Source organism: Neopsephotus bourkii, unplaced genomic scaffold (assembly GCF_033783945.1).
Source record: "Neopsephotus bourkii isolate Nb327-2 ecotype Australia unplaced genomic scaffold, CSIRO-AGI_Nbou_v1 NB_196, whole genome shotgun sequence".
Classification (NCBI taxonomy): Eukaryota; Metazoa; Chordata; class Aves; order Psittaciformes; family Psittacidae; genus Neopsephotus; species Neopsephotus bourkii.
In genome coordinates this window covers 12,759,060-12,784,309 of record NW_026900709.1, presented here as the reverse complement: position 1 = coordinate 12,784,309, position 25,250 = coordinate 12,759,060, and the positions used below count along the sequence as shown (strand labels likewise).

General features: G+C 37.4%; 1 protein-coding gene across 3 annotated transcripts in view; it reads right to left on the bottom strand.

Moving 5' to 3' along the window:
* The window catches only part of METTL8 (methyltransferase 8, tRNA N3-cytidine), a 43,004-nt gene extending 17,990 nt beyond the window's left edge, over window positions 1-25,014 (bottom strand). For 2 of the 3 annotated variants that reach the window (XM_061342592.1, XM_061342599.1), the window contains exons 1-7: window positions 24,342-24,454; window positions 18,769-18,924; window positions 14,248-14,339; window positions 9,063-9,454; window positions 8,435-8,484; window positions 5,827-5,890; window positions 5,359-5,498 (exon numbers count right to left, since the gene is read on the bottom strand). In XM_061342592.1, the coding sequence (XP_061198576.1) occupies window positions 5,359-5,498; window positions 5,827-5,890; window positions 8,435-8,484; window positions 9,063-9,454; window positions 14,248-14,339; window positions 18,769-18,911 (881 nt within the window). In that variant the 5' untranslated portion in view covers window positions 18,912-18,924; window positions 24,342-24,454. Of the gene's footprint in view, window positions 1-777; window positions 999-2,054; window positions 2,121-2,217; window positions 2,325-5,358; window positions 5,499-5,826; window positions 5,891-8,434; window positions 8,485-9,062; window positions 9,455-14,247; window positions 14,340-18,768; window positions 18,925-24,341; window positions 24,455-24,993 lie in introns of those variants that run through there. The other variant, XM_061342607.1, reaches the window with a different exon arrangement.
* Window positions 25,015-25,250: the final 236 nt, after the last annotated feature.

Below are 25,250 nucleotides of genomic sequence, written 5' to 3'. Positions count from 1 at the left end.
CCCTCCCTCTAGCATATCTGACATATCATAAAAATCATGCTTGCATTTATCCAGGCAAATGTTAACTATTTGGTTTCAGCACTGTTCTAGCATTTTGCTAATTCTCTTCTACATGATGTTCAGTTTACAATCTATGGCATTTCAAAGTTATTTATCACTACACTGTTACACTTGAGTTTGGCATGTTTCTGATGACCATATAGATGAAAAGTGGACACTTCAGAGGGATAAATCAATCAATGGAGGATGCCAGTCACTGACTGATCTGAAACCTATGCGTATCACATGCAGTTAGTATGAAAGGATAACTTGCACGCAAACCAGAAAGAGATTTTGTCTTCATTACTTATGCACCATGAAATTTCCCCCCAAAGAGGAAATACAGTTGCAAGACACACAGTAGTTAAAAGACACGTGACCCAGAAATTAGCACATGATAGTGAGAACAGATACTCTGTTTCTCTAAATCTCTGAAACACTTATGTTTCTTCTAAAATTTTTACTTATTGTGAATTTCAACAGGAATGAGTTACATGCTTCTACTTACTGACTACTCATATTCATGGAAATAAAATAGTACCTGGCCGCACGAATAAATAAATGCATATCCCTTTACTGCATATAAAGCAGAAGTAAGAAATGCCTTCCCCCACTCCCACCCCGCCCCAATCATTTTCATATACATAAATTTACAAGAAGAAAATCAGGGGAATGTTTTCAGTTCCATGTTTGCCCTTTTCAATTGATAAACACAAGATTTATAGAAAACATACATACCCAAATTTGCCTAAGTTTCTGGAGCTTGTGGTACAATTAAGGGCACCATTTGATGCTTTCTGCAGAATTATTTGGAGATAGCAGCAATGGTTTTTGGAACTTGCTTTGAATCCAAACTCGCTGCATTTTCACTTGTTTCTTCCTGTTTACTTGTAATCGCCGATCGACTAAATTCTGTACTTCAGTTAATCCAGCCAAGCTGAACATGTTCCATACCTCATATATTTTCTCATATGAAGAATTATTACAGTTAAAAACAGACATTTGTAGAATGTTGTAATTAACAACCTGCAGTTCAACCAAAGATGGAACTAAATCTGGTTTGAGATTTGAAAGATCAATGAAACTGCCTGCAAAATATCTTTGTTCGAAATTCATTTTCACAGCTCTCAAGTTGTATTACAGTAAAAAATGTTACATTGAAGCCCAAACCGCATTGGTTATTATTCATAGCTTTCATAGGTCCCCTTTCCTCAGAGGGTTCAGTAGGCCAGAGTTGAGGGAAACAAAATGCCATTTGGTTACTGTTCACATATTATCAAGATAAAGCTAATTCACCTGCCAAATGACAATCCACACATTTATGCCAACGTAATTATCTCCTTCTTGTCAGTCACCACTGGAAAACTTTAAGCTTCTTTGTCATGAGTAAGTACAAGACAAGACATCTAAAATCTGAGAAGGTTCTTTGAATTCAAGTGGTTTCCCATACATGTCCCAGATCCTCCTCACTTCTATAATTACTCAGACTGGGATAAATCCTGATCCACCTCTATTGCTCAAAGCTGAGGTTGCAGAGCATAAAAAAACAAGTACTGTGATACTCACTTTCACAGTTTCCAGTAGCTGGGCTAAAATATACCAGTTTAAGCTGACTGCCAACAGAACTAAGTGACCGGATGGGCAATCAGCCTCACAGCTCAGAGTCACCAACAAAGCAGAACAAAAGATCAAAGCACTGCTACCAACTGTCCTTCCAAGCCTGCTTATCTCAATTTTAAGAAATAAATCAAGTACCTCTTTAAATAACAGAATTTGAGCATACTATTAGATGCAAGATACTTAGACAAAGTTTCCAGTGATGTACTGCAAGGTTGCTTACAGACAACAGACACAACAAGGGTACACGTAAGAGGAATTATTTTCCTAAAACCGTAAGCTCTGGTCTTTGTAAAAGCAGGGAATTAAAAAAAATAAAAATCCTAAGATGAGCTTTCATAGCCCAAATCATCTTGAAAGACACGCAACCCTTTCAATAAAACTATACCATTTCATACCTTTGGTAAAGAAATATACTCTGGTTCCATCTCCTCGTACATAAAAATTTTCTGATAAGCAACGACCTAAGAAATTAGAGCAGTAATGAAAAAAGATAGGTCACCTTTTTTTCCCCAAAAGAGTTAAAATGAACAGCAAACTTCAAAAGCATTCAGGAATTACCTTTTTTAAACCGAAGCTGAGCTGTGTCGTACCTCCCATAGTCTCGAAATAACAACATTCCTCCAGGTTTCAGTAGTTTAGCCAACCTATTTACAACACCTTGCATCCTTAGAAAATAGATGGGATACTGGTGAAATTTGCAAGCATAACTGCTTTTTTTTCTAGATGCTAGAAATAGACATAGATTTCTGAAAGTACAGTGAGAAGTTGTGTCTATATTTACCACGAAAAGGCCAAGAACTAGTGAACAGGAAGAATTCTACAAAAAAAGCCTCTAAATCAAAAGTTTAAAAGGAACTGTAAGAGAATACAAATTGGAAAGAGAAAAGAAGCCCTTTTCCTTCACTTCAACAGAATCTCAAAGATGGATTATAACAGTTTTTGAGTATGTGGGTCATATTGGTCAGGCAGATAGATGACAATGAATGAACAGCTGTGTGCACTGGTGAGCTAGACTCAGCCTTCTTACTGTACATAGCAAAATCCAGGGCCTGAAAGGCAGACAAAAACATCTGATTTCTTTATGGAGGTACTGATTATACACACAGAAACAGTATCTCCATAGGTAATGGTTGAGGATGGAAAGAAAAAATCTGAGTAGCATCTCAGGAGAGGAATCTGGCAGATCCCCATCAAGGGATATTGATAGTTAGAGCAGAAAAGTCTGCATACGCCAAAATTGTGGTATCTAACATCAACTCTTCCTTACCAAGCTCACACCAGTCTGCTGCATGCATGATACGGATAAGTAACACAGAACTCTTTCCCCTTCACTAGACCAGAGCAGCACCTTCATTCTCAGTTTTTAACCTTACTTTGGAGTTTCTTATTTTGCAGAGTAATGAATAATGGCTTAGGTTTGTCTCACTCTTTCAGAATAAACAAGGATTTAGGCTACAAAAGGCAGTCTGCACACTTGTTTAATTCAACCCTTCCTCCTGCAGGGAAGTGAATAGACCATGTAGAAGACGTGGAGCCAGAGTGAATGAAAAATGAATGGAAAGGAAAGGCAGGATGCAGTATACGAAAAGAGATAAAGAAGAATTAAGTCCTACTTAACTATATAAAGTCAGCAAACCATTACTGTGTACTGTGAACATCCTTACACCATCCCTTATCTATCAAGCAGCCCTACCTCCTTGCCCCAAGAAAGTTAGATCTCCAGCACTAATGCAATTTGGTCCTTATGCAACAGCAGCACAGGCATTTTACCTTCATTTTTAATGGACAGAATTAGGATGTAGTTCAGCAGAAAATAATATAATGTCTACAAACAAACAAAAACAAAAAGCAGCATACAGTTTTAAAGCACGTAATTCCCTGAGAGGAGGCCAAGTGCTTCAAAAGTTGTCCTTTTTGCCTATGCTCAACACAGGCAACCAAGGATGCTGTCACAGACACACAGAAGAGGCAGCACCACCTAAGATTAAGAGACTGTTCAAGACAAATATTACAGACTTTTCCCATATCAACCTGAGTTTTGTGAATATAAAAAATGTTTACATGCACAAAATGTGGAAGTTCTTTGAGAAATGTCATCTGTATGACTACAGCACATTAATTATACAGCTTCAAGAAGTTCAATACGTTACAAATTCTGCAACCAACTTTCAGAGGGATTTTCTGGCAGAATTTAAGTGTGTACAAAGGGGGTACAAGAGTAGCAATTATCAAAACCTAAGCACAACAGCCTAAAGAGAAATCACTAAGTAACAATTGTGCTGAATACAAATGTGTCCCTCTTATGTATTTTCCAGGTCTCCAAAGTACATAAGTTCTGCATCACCATTCTCTTGGTTTTCTTTTTCATTTGTGACTTTCAAAGTTTCCAGAAAAAAATGTGTACTGAGCAAGATGAATCTGGATTACAGTTACCTTTATGCAGTGATTTTAATTCTAGGAGATGACAGTAATGACTAACAAATCTTTGGAATGTGGGTTTTACAACACAGGTAATTACACATAAACCTTTATGTGTGTATACACACACACACAAGCATCCATGCCAGCCTTTAGATTATGATATGGGGAGGAAAGAAAAAAAAATAAAGTCAACAAAACAGACAAACCAAACACATTCTCAAAAGGGTAATAGGAAAAGCTCCACAGAAATTCTGACAGAACATCTGATTACTGCTTCTACAGGCAAAGCAATTGAATGAATGTGTCTCTATTGTCCAATTCCTTCCTGGCTGTATCACCGCAGTTACAGAGATCTGAAATCTACTGCTTGAATTGTTTTTGAAATCTGGACCCAGACTTTGCATGACTCATGTGCTCATCTCTGAACAAACAGGAAGGAGCAATATCCTATATGGGAAAGATTTTTCTGCAAAGCTAATCATTAATAACTTAGGCAGGGAAACGGTTCTCAGACTTAGGCAAATACTGTTGTTTGCCAAGCCCATTTTAATGACGTTCTTAAAGTAAATGTACTGCCATGCATACAGCATGTATTTCCCTTCATATGATCTAGTTAAAGGAACAGTCAAAGGAGCTTAACTTACGTGCCCTCTTTTGCATCTTTCCCATTAAAAAGGGCATTTTCACAATCAGCCAGCCTTAACAGTCATAAAGTTTGGTTCATTAGACATTGAGAGGCATTAGTAACAAGGCTAACAGTACTCAGCATAACACTATGCATGAAAATTAGATCAAGTTTTCTTAATCAAAACAAGTTACAAAATTCAGAATGCATTTTGGTTTAAAAGGCCTGCATGTAAGCATTTGTGTGTGGATAAATCAGCAACCTAAGTCTTTATCAACATATTGTAAGATGTCAAATCATGAGTGGTTTTGATCACTAAAACCAATTTCCTTCTAGAAGACTAGATGTCTGGGGGTTTTTAAATCATAATTGCCTTGAATCACTGTCACTTTTAATAGGGATGTATTTAGTTACAATATATCCCTTGTATTTTGATGGAGACAGGAGGCTCGCTAATGAATTAGCCTGACCAGATTTTCTCTTGAAGCCTGAAAATGGGAAAGGGCATTTAGAATACCTTGTTATAAATACATATATATTGCAGTTTTCTAAATAATATATTAAGGATTCATTATCTTATTTTGCTATTCTTGAAAACCTGTGGTGATAAAAGAGATTTAGCCCATTTGCTTTGCCCTTTTGTCTTCATTTACCTGTCAGGATGAATAGTAGAAAGCACAAAGACAAGGAGAATGACATCCAGGATCTCATCTGGAAAAGGATAGGGTAAAGCATCATCACACACATCATGAACAAAGGCAGAACACCAGGCTGAATTGTAGGACGAATGTGACTGTCAGGAAAAAGATGAAAAGAGACACAGAGAGAACAGTAGTAGTTAATACGTTTACTGTGACTCAAGAAACTTTTTTCTTCAATTTTCAGCATTGTAAAACATCTCATAAAAGCCTATTCTGCCTGGTATCATACTCAAGCTGAGAAGCAAGCTCACTGATGGTATTCATTCCTCTCCACATACAGTAAGACTTTGTTCTTTGGAATATTGAAAACTTCAGTTAAAAGTTGTCAAAGCTATTACATTCTTTTTCATGAAGACGGCTTCCTGGCACCCTCCTGAATTACAGGCTTACAAGGTACTCTAAAGCGAGCATATGAATTACCTTTACCAGCTCCACTGCTCCTGAAGCAAAATCACAACAGTACAGAAATGTTCCAGGTGTATTGCTACGAAAACAAAACCAACATGAGTTAAAAAATTATTATTGTAAAAGATGAAAGTCTACATCAGTGTTCATGGAACTACAGAAGGCCCTTTGGGGTTCTCCACAGGCTTGATCAAGCATGTCTCATTGATGTCTACCACATGGAAAGCCACATAGGTTGTAATGAACCAATAGGGCAGACAAATTCATAAGAATAACAACAGGCAGGTAGTATAAAAAGGAGAATTATAGCCTTGTCAGGGAGGAAGTGAAAAGGCAAAGAAAGAAGGTCACAGAGGGCTGTCAGGATTGATGACAATGTCCTGGTGTTGTATTACATAAATGCACATTAATAGGTCACATTTTCTTACAGAAGCACTGCTTTAAGTCTCTATCATTAGCCCCTGTACGCAGTTTAATCAGCAATATGATTTGGGCAGGGGTGGGGGTGTTGCAAAAGTCATCCAGTTCTGTAGATGTTTGGGTTCCCCCTTGCCACCTTGCTGTGCTTCTGATTAGATTAAGCAAGCAGTATTGGTTGCTTCCCTCCATTATCCCCTTTGTTTTGTAAACCAAGATGAGTAAGAGTTTCCTGCAGCAATGTTTTCTCTTCCTTTCCCATCCAAGACTAAGCCAGCTGCAAATTTTCTCGTACTATTAATGAGATACCAGTAACTCTTGGGGGAATTTCTTTTTACCTTAAAAACATATATTTAAGAGAAACCAAGCAACCCCCTCAAAACCTACCAAGGGATGAACTCACAGCCAGCTCATGATCAATTAATCTCTCTTTAAAAATATTTGAGGTTTTGGACAGATGGCTTCATTAGAAAGCAAATCAAACTCTGACAGCGCCTATAAGATCTCAGTACACGCAGCTGAGTGAGTGACATCTCTCTGAGAGCTCAACAGAAGAACTCTTGTGGACCAAAATATATTCCGTCCTTGTTGCTCAGCAAAACTTTTAACAGCTCTGTGCCCACCATGAGAGTTGAGGAGTTTAGATATTTATCATGGGTGAGGACAGGCAGCCAGGCTTTGGACCCAACCAATCCCTCAGGAAAGGTTAAGCTGATGACCTAATTGACTTATTAGGATGTTATTTCAATTTTTTTTTACAACAGAATAGGAGCTATGTAGAAGGTCAACTTAAAGACACATCTTGATCTGGATGGTGATTTCATGATGCACTGTATCAAAAAGCATTAACTTAAAATTTAAGGGGGACAGGGAGAAGAAGTTTAAAAGTTACATTATGAATCTAAGTGGAAAGTTTTTCTGTAGCCAGGGTACACTCATACTTGATACTGGCTTCTTTTTATAGATACACAAGGGTGAGTTTTGTATTATTAAATTCAGAGTAAAATCAACTGTTATAAAGCCAGGGCTGCTAAGAGATGTTTCCATCAGGTCGTATACAAGACAAGTGTGTGAGTTGTTGAGTAAGCCACCTGATGTGATTGATCGAAGGATTTGCATAACAATAGAGATCTCCAAGAAAAATACCTAATGAGTGGATTCTTAATTATCAAAAATGCCAGCCTATGACTAATGCCTTACTAATGTGACGAAAACACAGAAGTTTGTCTCCTCCTTTTTAATACAGCCACATGATAACTTTTATATATATATATATATATATATATATCTTTATTTTCCAAACTTTTCATATGAAATGGGGCTCCCCTTTCATTACATGCTGACTAAAGCAAAGCATTTGTTGTGGGATGAAGATGCACTGCTAACACCGATAAGTTTCATATACAACCCTGGTGCATCTCTTCATTCCTCCCGCTCTGTTTCCCTACCTGCCAAGTGGAGTATTTTTGTACAGTAGTGATGCGAGCAATTAGAATTCATTTATAGAATAATGAACTCTGTTGTATTCAAGCTTTTGGAGGCATGAATAAAGGAAATCTATTTCAACCCTTGATACATACTAAGCCATACCAATAAAACGTTCCTGCATACATGGAAGGGAGGACATGCTGTCGTAACAGCTTTTTCTAAAACAGGAAGATAAGCGTATTAAGATGTTTCAAGGAATTAAGTAACACAAAGCAGGACTTGTACCTGCCTTGGCACTAAAACCTGAGCAACATGACAAAGTGTACCAGCCAAATTCAGAATTAATACAACTTATTACCAGTAGATCGTATGCCATTACCTACTGTCTCTGATTTTGGCTTCTTCAAAAGATACCTGATAGCTTTACAGTGGCATATAAGACAAGAGAGTATTCACCTGCCCAAGATTAACTACAAGAAATTGGTCTGAATGCACCTGAAGACAAACCTTGTCAGCAAATATGGTCCCCCAAAAACTAAGGTTGACCAGTATAAGGAATATCTTGTACTGATGCTACCAGCATTATCTGTAATCTGCAAGCAATCCAAACTTCAGGGCTCTAAAACAGTCCACTTAACACTTCCTGCAGCATTGGTCTAGCACCAAGAACTGAAGAAAGCAAGTAAGATGAAAATAGAACTTTCATATTTGAAAATCCATACATACTACTATATACTAAATACCATAGAACTTTCAAAATATAATCCATACTACATACCGTAGAACTTTCAAGATAGGAAAGACACTGTTTCCAGCACCACAACCAACCTAAAATCAGAAGAGAAACAAAGTTAAAATAAATTAACAAATAAGACCTCCTATTTTTTTTATTTTTGTCTTATTTTTGTCTGTTGGTAGGTAGGACCCATTAGACATGAAGGTATGTTGGACAGAAAAGGTATAAACAGTTCATACTACAGTTCTCAAACCATTTCTACGATCATGTTTCTCCTGTATGTCTTTCTAAAGTTAAGCAAGGATCCACCTCTCAATCTGCATAGGAAAATGCAGTATTCTTGCCCAATTTCAACATTTGGCAAGAATGCATCAAGTACTTGCACTTTAAGAAAAAAGCACTCTAAGACATAACTTTCCTTAGGAAATTAGAAACCCAGCTTCCAGTGAAAACTGACTCAAAATCTAGTCCTAAATTCTGATTTGGAAGAAACTTTATGGTGAAAACAAAGCTCAGATCCTAGGTTTCTCTGCAAGTTTCTGCCATAAATGAATGTAGTCTGTCAAATTCTAAATGTTCACTTTCCTGATACTTACTAAGAGTCTTTACCAGGGTTTTGAGAATTAAGTGGAGTTCTATATGATGGGTAGGAACATGTGCAGTGCATTACCTCTAATATTCTGTAAGTAGCATCACTACCAGGGAAGGATTCAAGCCTGCCAAGTTCTTCTCCATAGTTTTTACCCTGAGGATTGTCAGTAAGAGACTTTGCTTGGGTTTTATTACATACATCTCCTTGTACAGAAGTAGAACCACCTTCATAACTTTTCTTCAAATATTTTTCTCCTTCTTCAAACATTTCATCTTTGTGTGAAAACCTGTTGGTACTGTTTATTTTTGTGAGTTCTGAAGATCTTTCTTCTGTTTTCAACCTTCCTCTCCTTTTTTCTGGAAGAATTTCTGGAAATTCCAGGAACAACCAATTGCGATCCTTGAAAAAGTTATTTTTATGAGTCTTGTAAAATTCATTCCAATATTTACTGGCTTCTCTCTCATATTTATCTGTAATTAAAACAAAATAAAAAATTAGTGAATATGAGCTTAGCTTCAAATTATTGTAAAGCAACATGGAATTCGGCCCCCAAATTTACATTTTAAAAATCCATAGCTTTCCACAGTGTACACATTTAAATAAAAACATATGGATTTGGGGTCTGAACTTAATCTATACCCAAAATAACTCCCATGAAGGTTTAATTAGATTTTATGTCACTTAACATGGGGCAGACAGGCTTTCTGATCATCTTTCCCTCCCACCTCCCCAAATGTAGTGACATAAAGGAACAACATCGCTGAAATATGCAATCCTAAATTTTTAAGACGTGCTTTCATGTCTCAAATTATAAAAACAATGCATCTTTTCAATTAAATGTTCTCCATGTTTTTCCTATTTAAGAAATACTAAATTGAAAGTAATTTAATGATTTATGAAACTCTATGAACAATTGCAAATTTGTGGGTAGCTAGTCACCTCTCAATAAAACCATAAATTAGAAATCCAGTTCTGTGAACTGCAGTGACAAATGCTACCGCATAGCCAATAGACAGTAATTCATTCTTAACCATTCAACAATGCAGTTTTGACAGAAAACAATACAGTCGAAGCAACATACTGGCCTTCTTACTTTCAAAAGACTTCAGAAAGTCTTACAATAGACCTCTGTTTTAACTTGTAATTCACAAAACATTCTAACTGAACATTAGAATGACAAAGAACAGGACTGGAAGGGGTTTCATCCAGTCAGGGAATTCATACCCCTTCTCCATGGAAATTTGTTCAACTTGTTCTTAAAATACCATCTTTCATACAGTTTGACAACTTGCTTCAGTAATATATTACAGTCCTTCACCATCTGTACAGTTAGAAGCCTTTTCCCATAGCTAACCTGAAATTTCCTTATTGCAATTTAAGTCTAGTAATTGTCCCATTAACCAAACAAACCAAAGACCTCTTTGTAAGACCTCTTTATTTATTTGAAGTCTTTTACTATGTCTCCCATAAGCAATCTCTTTTCTACATTGTCTAAACCTAACTCTTTCCTTTTTGCTACAGAAGTCATGACTTTCAGACTTCTGATCATTTTCATTTTTCTCCTCTAAATACTCTCCAACTGATTTAGTACTTTTTGTTGCCGTATTCTGGTAAAGACATTATCAACACAGAGCAAAAGGACTATTTTACAAGGCTTACAGGCTGTAATCCTGTTTATAACTCCCAGTTTGCCATTTTGCAACAGCATGACACTGCTGATTCAGCTAATGATTCACCACAACCCTCAGATCTTCTTCTGCAAAATGACTACCTAGCCAATTGTTCCAGAAGCTAGTATTTTTTTTTCAAGGACTTATTCCTAAGCCAAATATTCTGCATCTATTTTTAGCAAATATTTGTCTTTCAGATCCTCCCCCCCCACATTTGTCCAGATCTTTCTGAATCCTAATCTCAACCTTCGCCATATTAGAAATATCTCTTCACTTAATATCATCTTCAAGTAGTCCATTTCCTGAGGTCACTAATGAAAAAAACAAGCAGAGCTGGACATGGAACAAAACATTTCTATGCCCAGCACCGCTTTCCATTCTGAAACAATCTCTCTAGGCATTCATTCACCCAAAAGCAGTTTCATTAGCTCTTGCTTGCCTAACTTGCTTATGAAAATGTCAAGTAAAGCAAGTCAGAAGCCTGACTAAGGATAAATTTCAAGAAGTCTGCTGTTTTTTCCTTATCCCCAGGGCCTGTAACCATCTCCAAGAAGGAAATTAGCTTGATTTTACATGATTTATTCCTGAAAAAATATTTGTTGGCCAGTATTCATCTCCTTTGTTTTTCCAAACCCAGTGTCTTGCAAGCTCTGGATTAATTCTTCCAGTATTTTTCCAGGAATTGAAACTCATTATCTGACTCTTCTCTTTTACGCCCTCCCTTTTTAAAAAAGTAAATATTCTCTTTTCTGCTTTCCCAGTCAACAATGTACTCTATGGATGTACTTTGTAACATGTTCTTTCTCAGTATAAGAACAAGATCTTTCTTCCTTCTCCCTAGCACTAACTGTGCTAGCCACTACACTGCAGCTTACTCTTTCAAAGGAAGGCTGATAAAAAGATAAGAATTTCAGCTTTCTCAACATCCCTTTGTTGATGGTTTTCCCTTCCTCATCCCTTCTAAGTATCAAACCAAATCTTTTTCTTGCTTCCCCACCTCCCCATTCCCCAAGCATTTACAGAAGTGTTTCTCATTATTCTTGATATCTCTTGCTAAGTGTACATCATATAATGTGTTGCCTTTTTTATTTTGTCCCTACCCACTTACACTGACCCAATCATTCTTTGAATATAAAGGCACAGAATAAATATATGGTGCATTTCTCCTAATACTCTCATTTAAATCTTTAAAGTACTATTTCCTAAATCACTACAGCTTTTCAGAGATAAACAAGGCTGGGAATTATCATTAGAGGCACAGACAGGCAGTGGGAAGTGACAAGGAGGTGGCAGAATGCCTTGTCCTAGAAATCTGCATAATTTTCTTAAATTTAACATTTAATACATCCAATTGTTATTATTAAAGGGCAAGACCCAGCCATGCAGAGTAATTGGACAGATTTATTTTATATTATAAGTGCAGTGTTGATTGAGGTCATATAGGGCAGATTTCAATAGTGCAAGTTGCACATTCATAGACTGCTCAGAGTTGGTATAAAAAAACCTGCACAACTTCCACTCAAAAGATTCTTAAATCACTGTCATCTCTTGTTAGTCACTAATTTTCTACAAGTCTGGTCAGACTTGTAGACTGTATTTAAATACAGTATACATTTAATATTTAATATTTTAAATAGACTTGTATTTAGATTCCCACCAAGTCTTCCAGGTTTCAGAATTGAAGGAAAGCAATGGCTAAAATCAGCCTTTCAAATTGTGTTAGTATGGTATTAGGTAGGTTCAAGGGAAAGGACACTACTTTCAATTATTTCACTGGTCACTCCTGCAACATGGTGTAATAACCATGCATGCAGTTGTATTATCCTTTTTTTGCTTCATTTTGTATATTTAAGTAGGCTGACTACTAAATTTTCCAAAACACGTAAAAATGACAAATCTAAAACTTAGGCCTTCAGAGGAAAAAAAAAAAATCCTCATTTAGTCAATAGATTTTTCTCTGTAACAGAATCTTTTGACACTAGCAGGCATGTTAATAAGTGAATCAAATTCCTAAAGGTAGTACCATGAGTTCATTCAGGTTACCTTTCCTTGTTTTAACAGGGCTCACCAGAATAATCTATCACTATTTTAGTGATATAATAAAACTGTTGAAATTTGTCTTGTATTTTTCCCCTTACTGCAGTTTCCAAAGCCCCAAAATAACTTGCTCATTAGCTTCAGTCTAGCTCTTTGTTTACACAAATAGGCCAAAATGTATTTCCACTTGCAGAATGAAGCTCATGTTTTCTGAAGGGACACTATCAGCAATGCTCACCTATTCAAGTTCTAAACAGAGGAGCATTCATGAGAAATGCCCGTGGATTCTTGTATTTCTTGGCAATAGACAAATGCCTGATTATTCAATTTCTTGCCAGTACAAACCAAGTTCTAACTGATTGTAGATGAAGAAAGAAAGATTCTATGAGCCACATGGTTACACAGCTTACTTTTCAATTATGAGCCCTTTTTCAACTTTTTACACAAACCAAATGAAAATATTGGATGTAAGTTTTAAAAACAAATATTGTACTCCTGTGTTTAGGTACAGAATGTGAGAAGCAACAGAAAAGGACAGGAGGACTATCCCAAGGTATATAAAGTGATAAAGGGCACACAATCCAAGACACATTCACAGGTAATTCAAATGAACTTCAACATGTGCCCTAGTTACATCAATGAAACTGAACACAGGATCATAATGACACCAGCTAATTTGATAGGTTCAAGACACACTAAGTAAACTGAGGCCAAGGACATCCAAGTAATTGTTCTCAGAATATTTTTCTAATAAAGGAGCAAATTAAGAATCCAGTCTTCTATGTTACTATCAAGTTGATACTCCAGCTTTAGCATACATAACTATCCTACAGTTTAGTCTAAGTTTTAGTTTGCCAGCTTGAACTTAGAGCTATCATTCTTCAGAAACGCAGAACATTGTTTCCCTTCTGAAGACAGGCACAAAATTCCTTAATAACTTACAGAGCAGACTCTTCATGGTGTATTGGAACACCTTCCATACAAAGTGAACACGCTGCTTCCTGAGTTCAGCACTCCCAGCTCAGCCTGGCCAAGACAGCAAGCTGAGACCAGGTGGTACCAGTGCAGCTTTCACAGCACTTAACTGAAACATGGCGCAATGTACAAACACTAGCTCTCTAAACAGTCCACAGATCACTAAAAAGCATTTGAACTTGGGAACTTTCATCCCCAGCATCCTAGCTGGCTGCAAATTCTTTCCCTTTGATGAAGTAACAATCCTGTGTAACATTCTGAAGAACTGCAGAAGTCAGGACTTGCAACTGCACCGTACTAATGTATTTGTTTTACGTAAAGCCTATTGGCCCCCAAAATACAAAATTGCTCAAGTAAGTAACTAAAATGCTAGAAAAATACACTTTGAAACAATCTCTTGAGGCCACAAAAAAAAAAAAAAACCAACAAAAGAGGGCAGGGAAGAAAAGAAAAAAGCCCACAATGAACAAATTTTGATATGAAAATGTACAAATAAAGAGTTCCTGGATTTGAAAGGATCTTTTATTGCTTTAATAAATAGCATTTTAAAAGGAATTTTGAAGCTATTAGGAATTTGTTACCTTGCTCTTCCCACTGGACTTTCACAAGTGAGTTCTCTGCTGCTTTTTCCTTGGCATTCTCCTCTTCTTCTTGTGACCACTGCATGTGATCCCTGCAAAAGGCAGTTGAAGAACCAGTCTTTAAATAGGATTTCCCATAATATTTTTTTTCCCAGGTAAAACAGTGACAAATAAACTATACTATCTTAAATACGCTTTATTTTGAATGCAAGCAAATGCCCACAAGGAGACTGACAGAACCCCCGACACACTAAGTTTCAGTGTATGAGAGATAAAAATGAATTGCAAGTTAGGTAAAACTGAAGGGATAAAGAAAAATCTCCTAACTGCAAAGAACCTGAAGTAGTATGCTTTTTTTTTTTTTTTCCTTAATAATCTTATAATGGTCTGGGTTGGAAGAGACCTTAAAGATCATAGAATCATAGAACAGTTAGGGTTGGAAAGGACCTTAAGATCATCAAGTTCCAACCCCCCTGCCATGGGCAGGGACACCTCTCTCTAAACCATATCACCCAAGGCCTCGTCCAACCTGGCCTTGAACCCTGCCAGGGATGAAGCATTCACGACCTCCCTGGGCAACCTATTCCATCTGATCATCCAGTTCCAACCCCCCCACCATGGGCAGGGACACCTTCCACCACACCAGGTTGCTCAAAGCTCCATCCAACCTGGCCTTGATGAACACTGCCAGGGATGGGGCAGCCACAGCTTCTCTGGGCACCCTCAGCTTCTCTGAGCACCCTGTGCCAGTGCCTCACCTCCACCACAGTGAAGAACTTTTCCCTAATATCTAATCTAAATCTACCCTCTTTCATCTTAAAGCCATTAAGGAGATTTAACATATATCTTGCCAATTTAGTACACTTACAGGAATGTATTTGAGTGTCCCATTAGAATTGTGTTTAGCTGGATATTATAATAGACCTATCAACAAACACCCTGATGGAAGAATTTTTTCACATAGCTAATGTTTATGATGAGGAACAAAGGTCGTTTAGCAAAGCAATCAGCTGTTCCTGAAAACAGAGAGGATAATCCACTTACTCAAGTAGAACAGGTGGAATTGATGAACAGGATTTTACTTATTTGAGGAATAGAGATAGGAAACATTTAGAAAATGAATAATGAAACATTCATAAGAAAAGACAAGCAGCACTTCAATGGTTCCAGTCTTTGCTATCTATATTTGTGTAAAGTGGTTAAATAAAAGTTATATTAATCTATTAAAGGGTTGAGGAACCAAGGCAAGATCTGACATTGATGACTAAACAGCCTTCCCTGCAGATTCTGTGTTTGGATCAGGCCACAAAGGCAATGCCCAAAAATGTGCTGCTGGCAGCTTTAAAAGCAAATTAGCTGTCCCTATAAATTGTCCAATTTGACCAGCTTCAGAAATCAGATAAAATTAGAAAATATAATTCAAGTAATCTATTAGATCCTAATCCTACTGAAATCAATTAACTGAAAGCTTATGACTAAAATTCCTTTGGTTACTATGGGAAAAGGAACAAGGTGCTAACTTGAAAAGAGTTGATTGTCTCTAAAAGCTAACAAGCATCTTCCTGTTCCATGCTTGGTGACATACAGATAATTTAATTCTTAGACCCTCACTGTTCCTCTTTTGTTAATTGTGGGAGACTAATTGGTATGTATTTCTCTGCTTGCCTCAGACTTGATTTCCGCATTTCTACTGAAATATTTCTCATTATTGTCCCCAGCAGGTTGCCTCTCCCCTTCCTGTATTTGTTCGTATAGCTAGTGTTCCTGTGCAGTGTCAAGGCTCTGACAGACGTGCTGTAGTAGAATAAAACTGAATGACCCAAGCATTAGCAGGCAGCTATTCCCTTGGAAAGACTTGCTACTCTCAGTGCTATCACTGTTTTTGACCTTGCCTATTCCAGCAAGCTAAAACCAAGCACTATTTGGATTACAGTAATATAAAGTCAGCCCTTCTGACAGAGGAGTTGCTGTGGTATAAGCTTTAGCTGTAAGTTTTAATCAATTACTGTGTGTTTGTCTCTATAAGTGCCTGAAGTCCTCCATCTTCATCAATAACATTTTTTTCCCTTTTGTCCCCCTTGGAAATTCATAATGCTGAAGAAAGATCTTTGGCTCTTTCCTAGAAATTGGAGTATAGAAGACCCCAAACAACAGGACTGCAGCAACACTTCTTGATCAAAATCTGCAAAAGAGTGGACGTAGCATAGTTCTTATGCAAACTATTTACATAGTTTGGATGCTTCAAATGAGGCAGTTCCTTCAGCAACACAAGTTGGCAGGAACACAGAATATAGAAGAATTCTAACTACATAAGTGTTTAAATATGGAAGTGTTTTAAGATGAACACTGCTAGCAGTAAAGCAAGCTATCCATTTTAACCACACCAGAAACTGTTAACATGAGTAGGCCTGACATGAGATCAAGCAATGCTACTTTCAGTTCAGCTTATTCGACTTAGCCCTTTTCCATTAACTTGTTTGCTAACATAGGGTTTAATTATCTCTGAAAACTAATACATGAAAACTATGTCAATTACTAACCTGAATAGAAGCAGACATTTCTTGCTCCAGTGTTTATCATCATTCATTATTTCTCTCTCAAAATGACAGAAAAGCACCACAGCAAGTATCTAAAGCATTAGTTCCCAAATTTAATTTGCTTAGTATTCCTAGCAGCAATGGTAGCAGCTCTTGGCTCTCTGCCAATCCACCACAGGCAAAAAGAAGGATGCCACTTTATGAAGCACGAAAGAGTGGAAAACAAAAAGAAATAAATCCTTATACATCAATGCTAGGGAAGATGAATATGTTATGCTCACCCTTCACAACCTACTTAGCTCAACCATCATGCATCCTGATCCCCCTTATCTCCCTAGTGAGAACCATGCCAATTCTGCAAGTTTCAGATCCAAGGACTTCCTCCCACTTCACAACTAGGTTCTTGATTTATCAAGACCTTCACAACTTTCATGCAACCTCCACTCCAACTCAGTTTTACTCATTTTCCCTTCTGAGCTGCATGTATTCATCTGCAGATGCACTTTCTGAGCAACACTGTTCCTTTTAATCCCACCTTCACATTCCATCCCAACCACCTGCATCAGAGCCTGACAACTTCGTGTTAGACTGTTACTGAATGCTAGAAATAAAAACTGAAGCTACAATGATCAGTTATTTGGAAGGAAATTAAAAAATTGAAACTGAGTTTCATCGAGGTACAATGTTACAGGAAAAGGGTGGCCTTTTTTAAAAAATCTTTTTCTACCTTGACTGTATAGCCCACATTTGAATCAGCATTCACACAAGTAAGGGATTTTTCCCCCTAGCAGGAGGTACCAAGTCTGAAAGGTGCTCAAGAACTACACTGCATATAGATTTATGACACCAAGATACTCTCTTTTAACGAGATAACCAGCCAGCTTCCTTGCCCAAGGAACCTACAGAATCATGGAATGGTTTGGGTTGCAAGGGACCTTGAAGATCGTCTAGTTCCAACCCCCCCTGCCACAAGCAGGAACACCTTCCACTAGACCATGACTGGTTACCATTAGCCATATCCAGTGTCTTTTCTAAATTTTGCTAAATTAAATCCTTGTTCTCAAAAATGGTGTGTGGCATAATTCAAAAACGTATTTTAAAATTCTGTAGAAAATAATTTCTTGTATAGCTTCTAAAACCTCCACTTCTCTTTCTATCAAATATTCCTTGTTCTTAAGTTATGAACTATAGGAATAAAAAATCCTGGTCTTCCAAATATCTTAGGTAGATATTCTACTTTCTGCATAGATTTAGATATTCTTCCATCCTTCTAACACTTCCTGTATCACTTACTGTTTGGTATTCAGCTCCATTCCACGGTCAGAAATCCTAGCCTTTTCAGTTTCAGTTTTCCCGCTGTGTTGACTAGCATTCTCGCTCTTTTCTGAGCCCATATTAATCACGAGAATACCTTTTAGTGAGGGAGCTGTACTGCTGCGAATCAGGGCAATTCTTATTCTTGTTAACGTTTACGTGTTAATGTTTTCTCTGCAATTACATCCCTTATTTATGTTAAGACACAACTTCTTCTGACACTTGTGCACTGTATGGAAATCTCTGAACTGTCTGTAACACCTTCAGAAGGATACAAGTAATTTACACATTCCTTTCAAAATGTGTCCATTTCAGAATACAGGACCAACCCAGTATGCAACGTTATTGTATCTAACTAGTAAATTTCTGCCATTATAAATAGCATTAACTATCTTACCTCTATGCTATGTCTTCTAATACATTACTGAACTATAACAGTATTTTGCTTTTCATTCCATGACTAACTACTTGCTCAGCAGCTTTTTACACAAGTCACCAAGCACTTGCAACTGTGAGGTTACTTGTGATAATCTCAAATTCTCTCATTTACACATGTATTCTGGCCATCCATTGTAATACATACACCCACATACCCATGTAATACATACACCCACATGGTAAATAATATACAAAAAAATATAAGAAAATCAGCATTGGAAAAACATCTCACCACATGTTATGCTCAAAAACCTTAGAAGGATCAGTTAAAATTCGCGATCCAAGTGGAGCAGTTGGTCGTCTACTACTTTGGTGCCTCTGTTGCATCTTGCTTTTCCTCAGACAAAAAGCAGAAAGCCTTGTAATGAAATTCATTTTGTTCAGAGACCTGAAAATACAATTAACTCAAATTACAGTTTTGCTGTAACTTCATTGTTTATGTCACTTACATGAGAAACTGGTCAAATAATCAAGCACCAATATCAGCTTTAGCAATAATCTTTTACTATAATATCAATTTAAAGGCTTTTTAGAAAATAGCAATATCCCTTCAGTGTGCTGAAAGCCCGAATAATCCCAAGGCAGGCTACTGGAATGAAAACGGTTGAAATATAACTAACTTGGTATCATTTCAAAGACCTATCAGGCAGGGCAAGGAGAAAAACACAGAAATACACAGTAAAGCAACAAACCAAGTCTGACACCGTACCTCTACAACAAGCAAGAAGAGATCAGTAAAGAAACCACTTGTTCTAGTTGGTACATACTGTTACTCAAACTGACATTTTTCACCCCACTCACTAGGTAACAGTCTTCATAAGATTTCATTCCAGAAATTTGTAAACACCATTCCAGTGGCTTTACACTTATAGGTAAAAAAGGATTATATTTTTTAAGTGTAAACATTAAGCCCCAGAAAGGCTTCCAAAATTTCTGCAATGAGTTCTCCTGATCCCTGCTTAATGTGCCCTTTGAAATAAATGGCTTTAAATGTTAAGCTTCTATTCATGCAAATTATAATGTGCTTGAGATTTTTCTATTACATGTATAATTCTGTCCTATATTGCTTTATTTTACTGGGAATCTTTTCATACAGTATTAAGAATGAAAGATAAAATGTGTGTGTAGCTACTACTAGCATTTTGTCTTGTTAGGCTTTTTTGGAGGTAGTTTTCGCCTATTCTCATTAATGTTGTCTTTCTAGGAGATGGGTCACATGAAATACCCTTCCGACGACTTTTACCCTGATGTGCCTTTGTTATTTTTTCCCTTCCATTTTTTTTCGGGTGCCACTTCTATATAAACCACACATACAAATTTAATGCACTGGAAATACAAAATGTTGTTACAAAAGAACAGGCACAAGACATTATTAGAAAACATTCTGTGCAAACGATACAAAACGAAGATGTTTATCTTGAGGAAAACAGTACTACTTGATCACAAGTCTTGTACTGTGAATAAAAAAAAGATTAATTTGTATACATCAATACAAAGCCTGGCAAAGGAAACACTTCGATGAAATGAACAATTGCTCATTTAAGGTGTAGTTTTGAATGAGTCATGCTTTAAAAATGGCATTGTTTGTTCAGTTTAAGCTTACAGAAAAAAAAAAAAAAGAGGGCAGGAAAAAGATTAAAATTTCTTTTTATTTGTCAAAGTTTAAACAAAATGGGGTTTGCTTTTGGCTGTCACAGCCAAATAAAACCACTGATAAATCTGGGCTGGTGCGGCTGTAATATTACCTGGATATAGAGCATCAGCATACAGTGAAAATGTAACATTCAGTCCTATTAAAACATTAAAACCTCTTCTAATGTTAATGAGTTCATTATGGCTTTTTTTTTTTAAATGTAGCTCAGCAACAGTTTATACTTTAATTACTACAAACTGTTTGTGCTTTGTCTTTGAAAATATGTATGTATTTTTCATAATATAATGCATAATTATTAACATACATGGGGTATTATGAAATAATAATTGAGACACAAAAATTAAGACATCATGACAATTTCTGCAAAATGTGTTATTTACATAAAGACAATGTTCTTGAAAACAAAAACAAATAGAAAATCCCCCCCAAACCCCAAGCCACAATCTGATCTAAAATTATTATTATTAAATTATAGAAGTGTCTGGATAAAGATTCCATGATTACATTGCTAACTGTTTACAAATCCTCTTCCTCCTTCAATCATTCAAAAAGATCTGAGTTAGTATCTAGCATTTCCTGTGCCAGCATTGATATTCAACATAAAACACAATGATTCAGCTGCTAGGCTAGTCACATAATTTTTCTTGGCTTTCTAAATATCTCAGTAAGAACATGAAAAGATGCACAGATGGGAACTATAGTCAGATGACTAAGATGATCTTGCATCAGTAAAATCCAGAGATGCAACTCTTTTTATGAGAATGTGATCCTTTGAGTGATAATTGCGCAATTTTAGCTGATAAATTCTGAAACATCAAGAAAATGCAAAGAGTAGGTGGGGGAGTTAAGTTTACTGTTGCTTCCAGTGTTAAATGTGAAGGAACCCTTTGGAGACATGCTGTATATCCCTGAAAGTGTGACACATATATCATCAGACTAATCTGGCTACTAAAGTTCAAAAAATATCTAAATGACTGGGAAACCTAAATCTCAGAAACCAAACTTTCAGAAGACAGTCTGTGTTTGATTGTTTCTCTATATTACTTGGTTAATGAAACAGCCAAACACTCTTTGTCACATATGATGATCACACCCTGGAGCCATGACAGCAAGAAGTGTTATCTGAAAGAATTAGGAGTTATCCTTGTTCAGAGCCACAGTCAAAAAGGCTCAAAGTTTGATTATTAATCAAAGCAATTCATCCTTCATCTTTACGGATAATGAAACTGCATTATATTAGAAATGCTTGTATTTTGTGGCAGCATAACTATCTTCAGAAAAAAAAACAACAACAAACCTTTAAAGAAACAACACACTTAGTAACATGGAAGCAACATGGCAAACTTTTTTTCCCCATGGAGTACTACCTTTCAGTCATCCAAATTTTGTCATGGTTACAAACACGGATAAGGGCCTTGGCTGAGTTGAGTAGCTTTAAGAGAAGAGCCTTAAAACTCCTCCTACCCCAAACAATCCAATACCACACCCTTAGTACAGCTTTTTAAAGGTGGACCTGCAGAAGGAGGTATATACATTTTTTAACAAGAACCCAACTGAATGAACTTACTGGACAAAAACAGTCTGACATTTGACTGACACCCAACTACAAAGCTAAAAACTTCTTCCACCTCCAATCACTAAGCCTACTTGTAGGGTTTCTGTTATAAAGAAAAAAAAGAAAAAAAGCCTATATTAGAAAGAGTATGTACAGCTTATGTTACATTTCTAGTCAGAGAAGTATTCTGGAAACAATGAACTTCAATACAATTACTTCTGATTGGCACTTGGAAGCTTATCTACACAGTGTTTGACAATTAATCCCCAAGGCTCTCCTGTAAAGCACAGCTCATCTGTTTTATCACCAAACACTGCAAAACCTCAAAACACCTTACAGTAAACAGATGCAAGAGGCAATCATAGGCAAATGATTTCATGAAGTAAAAAATTCTTCAAGATAATGGTAACACAGAAGGTGTAATTAGGAATTGCCAGTAATTGCTTTTGAAATACATACACATTAATATTTCTTAATAGTTCAAATCGAGGAGGGGGACACACACTTTACTGTCAAGGAGACTCATTCATTAAGTGAATGCTTAATGCTGTTCTGTTCTGCCAAATGACTATACATGCCCTCTTGGGGCTTCATGACTCGTCTTTCAATGGTATCATGTTGTTTCAAATGTGTGTATTTTTAAGTATAATTTACAACTTTCCAAACTCAGCAGATCTAAACTCTCAACTGTTTTTCCTTCTCATGTATTATCACCAGGAATGATGCAGAGCTCCCTGTGGGCACACAGCAACTTCAGTAAAACTACTGCAGAGCGCTGAAAAACAAAACAAAATGTAGACACAACGCAGGTAACATTGGTTAAAAGGCAACAGCAGATAAGAACAAACAAACCAACCCCACCAGATACAATTTTAACCACACCTACACAAACGTTGAGCAAGAGGAGCCTGTTCTTATACTACCTGCCAGGCAGCCTGTTAAAAAAGAGCAGAACAAAGAGAAAATAGTTCATACAATATTAGAGGGAGGGAGAGAAGGACATAAAACTGCTCATATACTGAAAACATTTACTTGAATCACCATATATGCAGAAGATCAGCAACAGAACTTGAAGGCACATTATTTGGGAAAAAATAATGTATGCAGGTACTACATAATTACTCTGAAAGTAAGAAAGCAGACAAAGAGCTATCAGGGACAAGCAGAGAGCTAAAAGTCCTTGAGAGCTTAAAAAAATATTATGTAATTTCCTAATTTTGCATTCACTGAGAATTGCTTCTTGGCCGCTATTCTCCATTGTGATACTCCTGTTGGACAAGTGTTTCGTTGAAACCGCATCATTCCGATTTATAAGAGATGTTCTGACTTCACTATCAAAGACTATTTTGCCTTTGAAGGAAGTGTTTTAACATAATTAAAAATACTTCAATTTGTGAAGAATACTTTTATTCCAACTGAAGGTAAAACTATATTTTGATATCTTAGAATCATTCTTGGAACAGAACTTCTACTTTTGTAATTAATCTACTTATAATAATAGTTTCAGTGTTAATTGTTCTACTGTTTCCTGTTTCCTAACACCTATTAAAGGCACACTCTGAAACAGTGTAATTATAAATATTATTGACTAAAATAATTGAAATAATAGAAACTAAGAAGATACAAGTCACTTTGTGAATGTTCTTAAATACTGCACAACATAAAAGAGGAAAATTCACAAATAATTCTTTAGGCTACAATCCTGTAAATACCTGTACACTTGTTTAACTTTACAGCCAAGTTGTATTCCCACATACCAGTGAATGTTTTGTATGGAATGGAATTTAAATACATAAGTACTCTATGCAATCCTTTACCTTTTCCCTTCATTTTCCCCCTTTTTCCATGAGGTAATTCCCATATTTCCCATGTTGTTGTATACAGCACGATACAAGAAGAAACTGATTTATTAAATCAATCTACTCTCAAGTTTAACACCAGGAGGAAGCCATTCAGTGACAACCACAGCTCAGAAATAAGGCTTCCCAGTTAACCTGTGCACCCTCTGCTGGCGGGTGCTTACATGGGAAGAACAAAAAAAAAAAGGCAAATGAAAAAAGCTATGGTGACTTTATGTATACACGTACATACATGCACAGTCAACATACATCTAGGTCTCCAAATAGATCTTTCAATTACTTAAACTGTCTTTCAACCTTAATTTCTACAAAACACTGAATATGCAACTGTATTGCCTAACAAAATATGATTTGTCTCAATACAAAACATGTTTTTCTGTTATTAAAGATGCTGAGCGCAGAGACAGAGCAACATGAATTTTACTGCTATCTGTGATTTGCATTGAAGAGCCTGGTTCATTTACACCCCTTCCGGGCTCTATATGTCCACATGGACTTTGCTTAGACACAACCTGCCCTGTCAGCTCTGATGTCACTGGCAATGTCTTTGATCTTTCTCTATGAAGGTGTGACTGCAATCACTGTTTTATATGTTTAGTTCATCCAATTATCTCCAAAGCACCAGGAAATCACAGGAATCTGTCTTTTGTCAAAGTATCAGCAAAGATTAAAAGTTTCCCTCAGAAATCCTGAAGGACAGACATGGAAGTATAAAAGACCAACAACTTTCACATTACCCCACTTGGGTGCCTGGCCTCTGGGAAGGAAAAGAAACTAGTTTTTCCACAGACTTCAGTTGCTCCGCTGGCCAGCAGTTGTTGATGACTGTAACACCTTTTGAGGCATCACTCTAAAGATATAAAAATGAAGTATCATATATTTCAAGAAATCGCTGATGTCTGGAGTTTTAAACAAATCCCTTCACTCACACTCACACTCACACACACAAAGCCCCCCAAGCGCGGGTATACCCATCCAACACCGCGGCGGCCAATGCCACTCGCGGTCGATAGCACACGCGCACTGCTGCATCTGCTGCTTGACGGAGAGCGCCGCAGGAACCCCCCCCACCTCCCGGCAGCCCCTCGGCCTGCAGCGCCCGGTCCCACCACCTAGCTGCCAGGGGCGAGAGAGAGATGGTTAGTCTGCAGCAGGAAGACGTTAGAAGGAAGGAGATACAAGTTCCCACTTTAACTGAACTATCGCTAACGAAACTTCCTGTCTTTATTTAAAACAAATGACCGGTAAAAAGCTTCCATTCACAAACGCCGCCGCGCACTGCGTTTAGTTCAGTCCCTCAAAGCGCAGCTCGGCCCAGGAAACAGCTCCCAGTGAGCAGGCGGCTCCGCGGGTACCGGTGGGCGGCCGCTGCCAGCGGCTCTCACCGACCCCTGCGTAACTTCCATCCTCCTGCGCCGCAGCCCCCCGGCAGCACCCCTATACCGCGGGGGTTACGCTGCTCCCGCTCGCTAATTGCGGGCAGCCACAACACCAACCGGGCCCACTCCTCCTGATAGCCGCAGCACCTGAGGGAGCCGGCGGGCTGCTCTGCGGGGCATGGCGGGAGATGCAGTCTGTGCGCCCACGGAAACTACAATCCCCGGCGGGCCGCGGGGAGACCGTAATTGTGTGGCTGCTACCGCCGG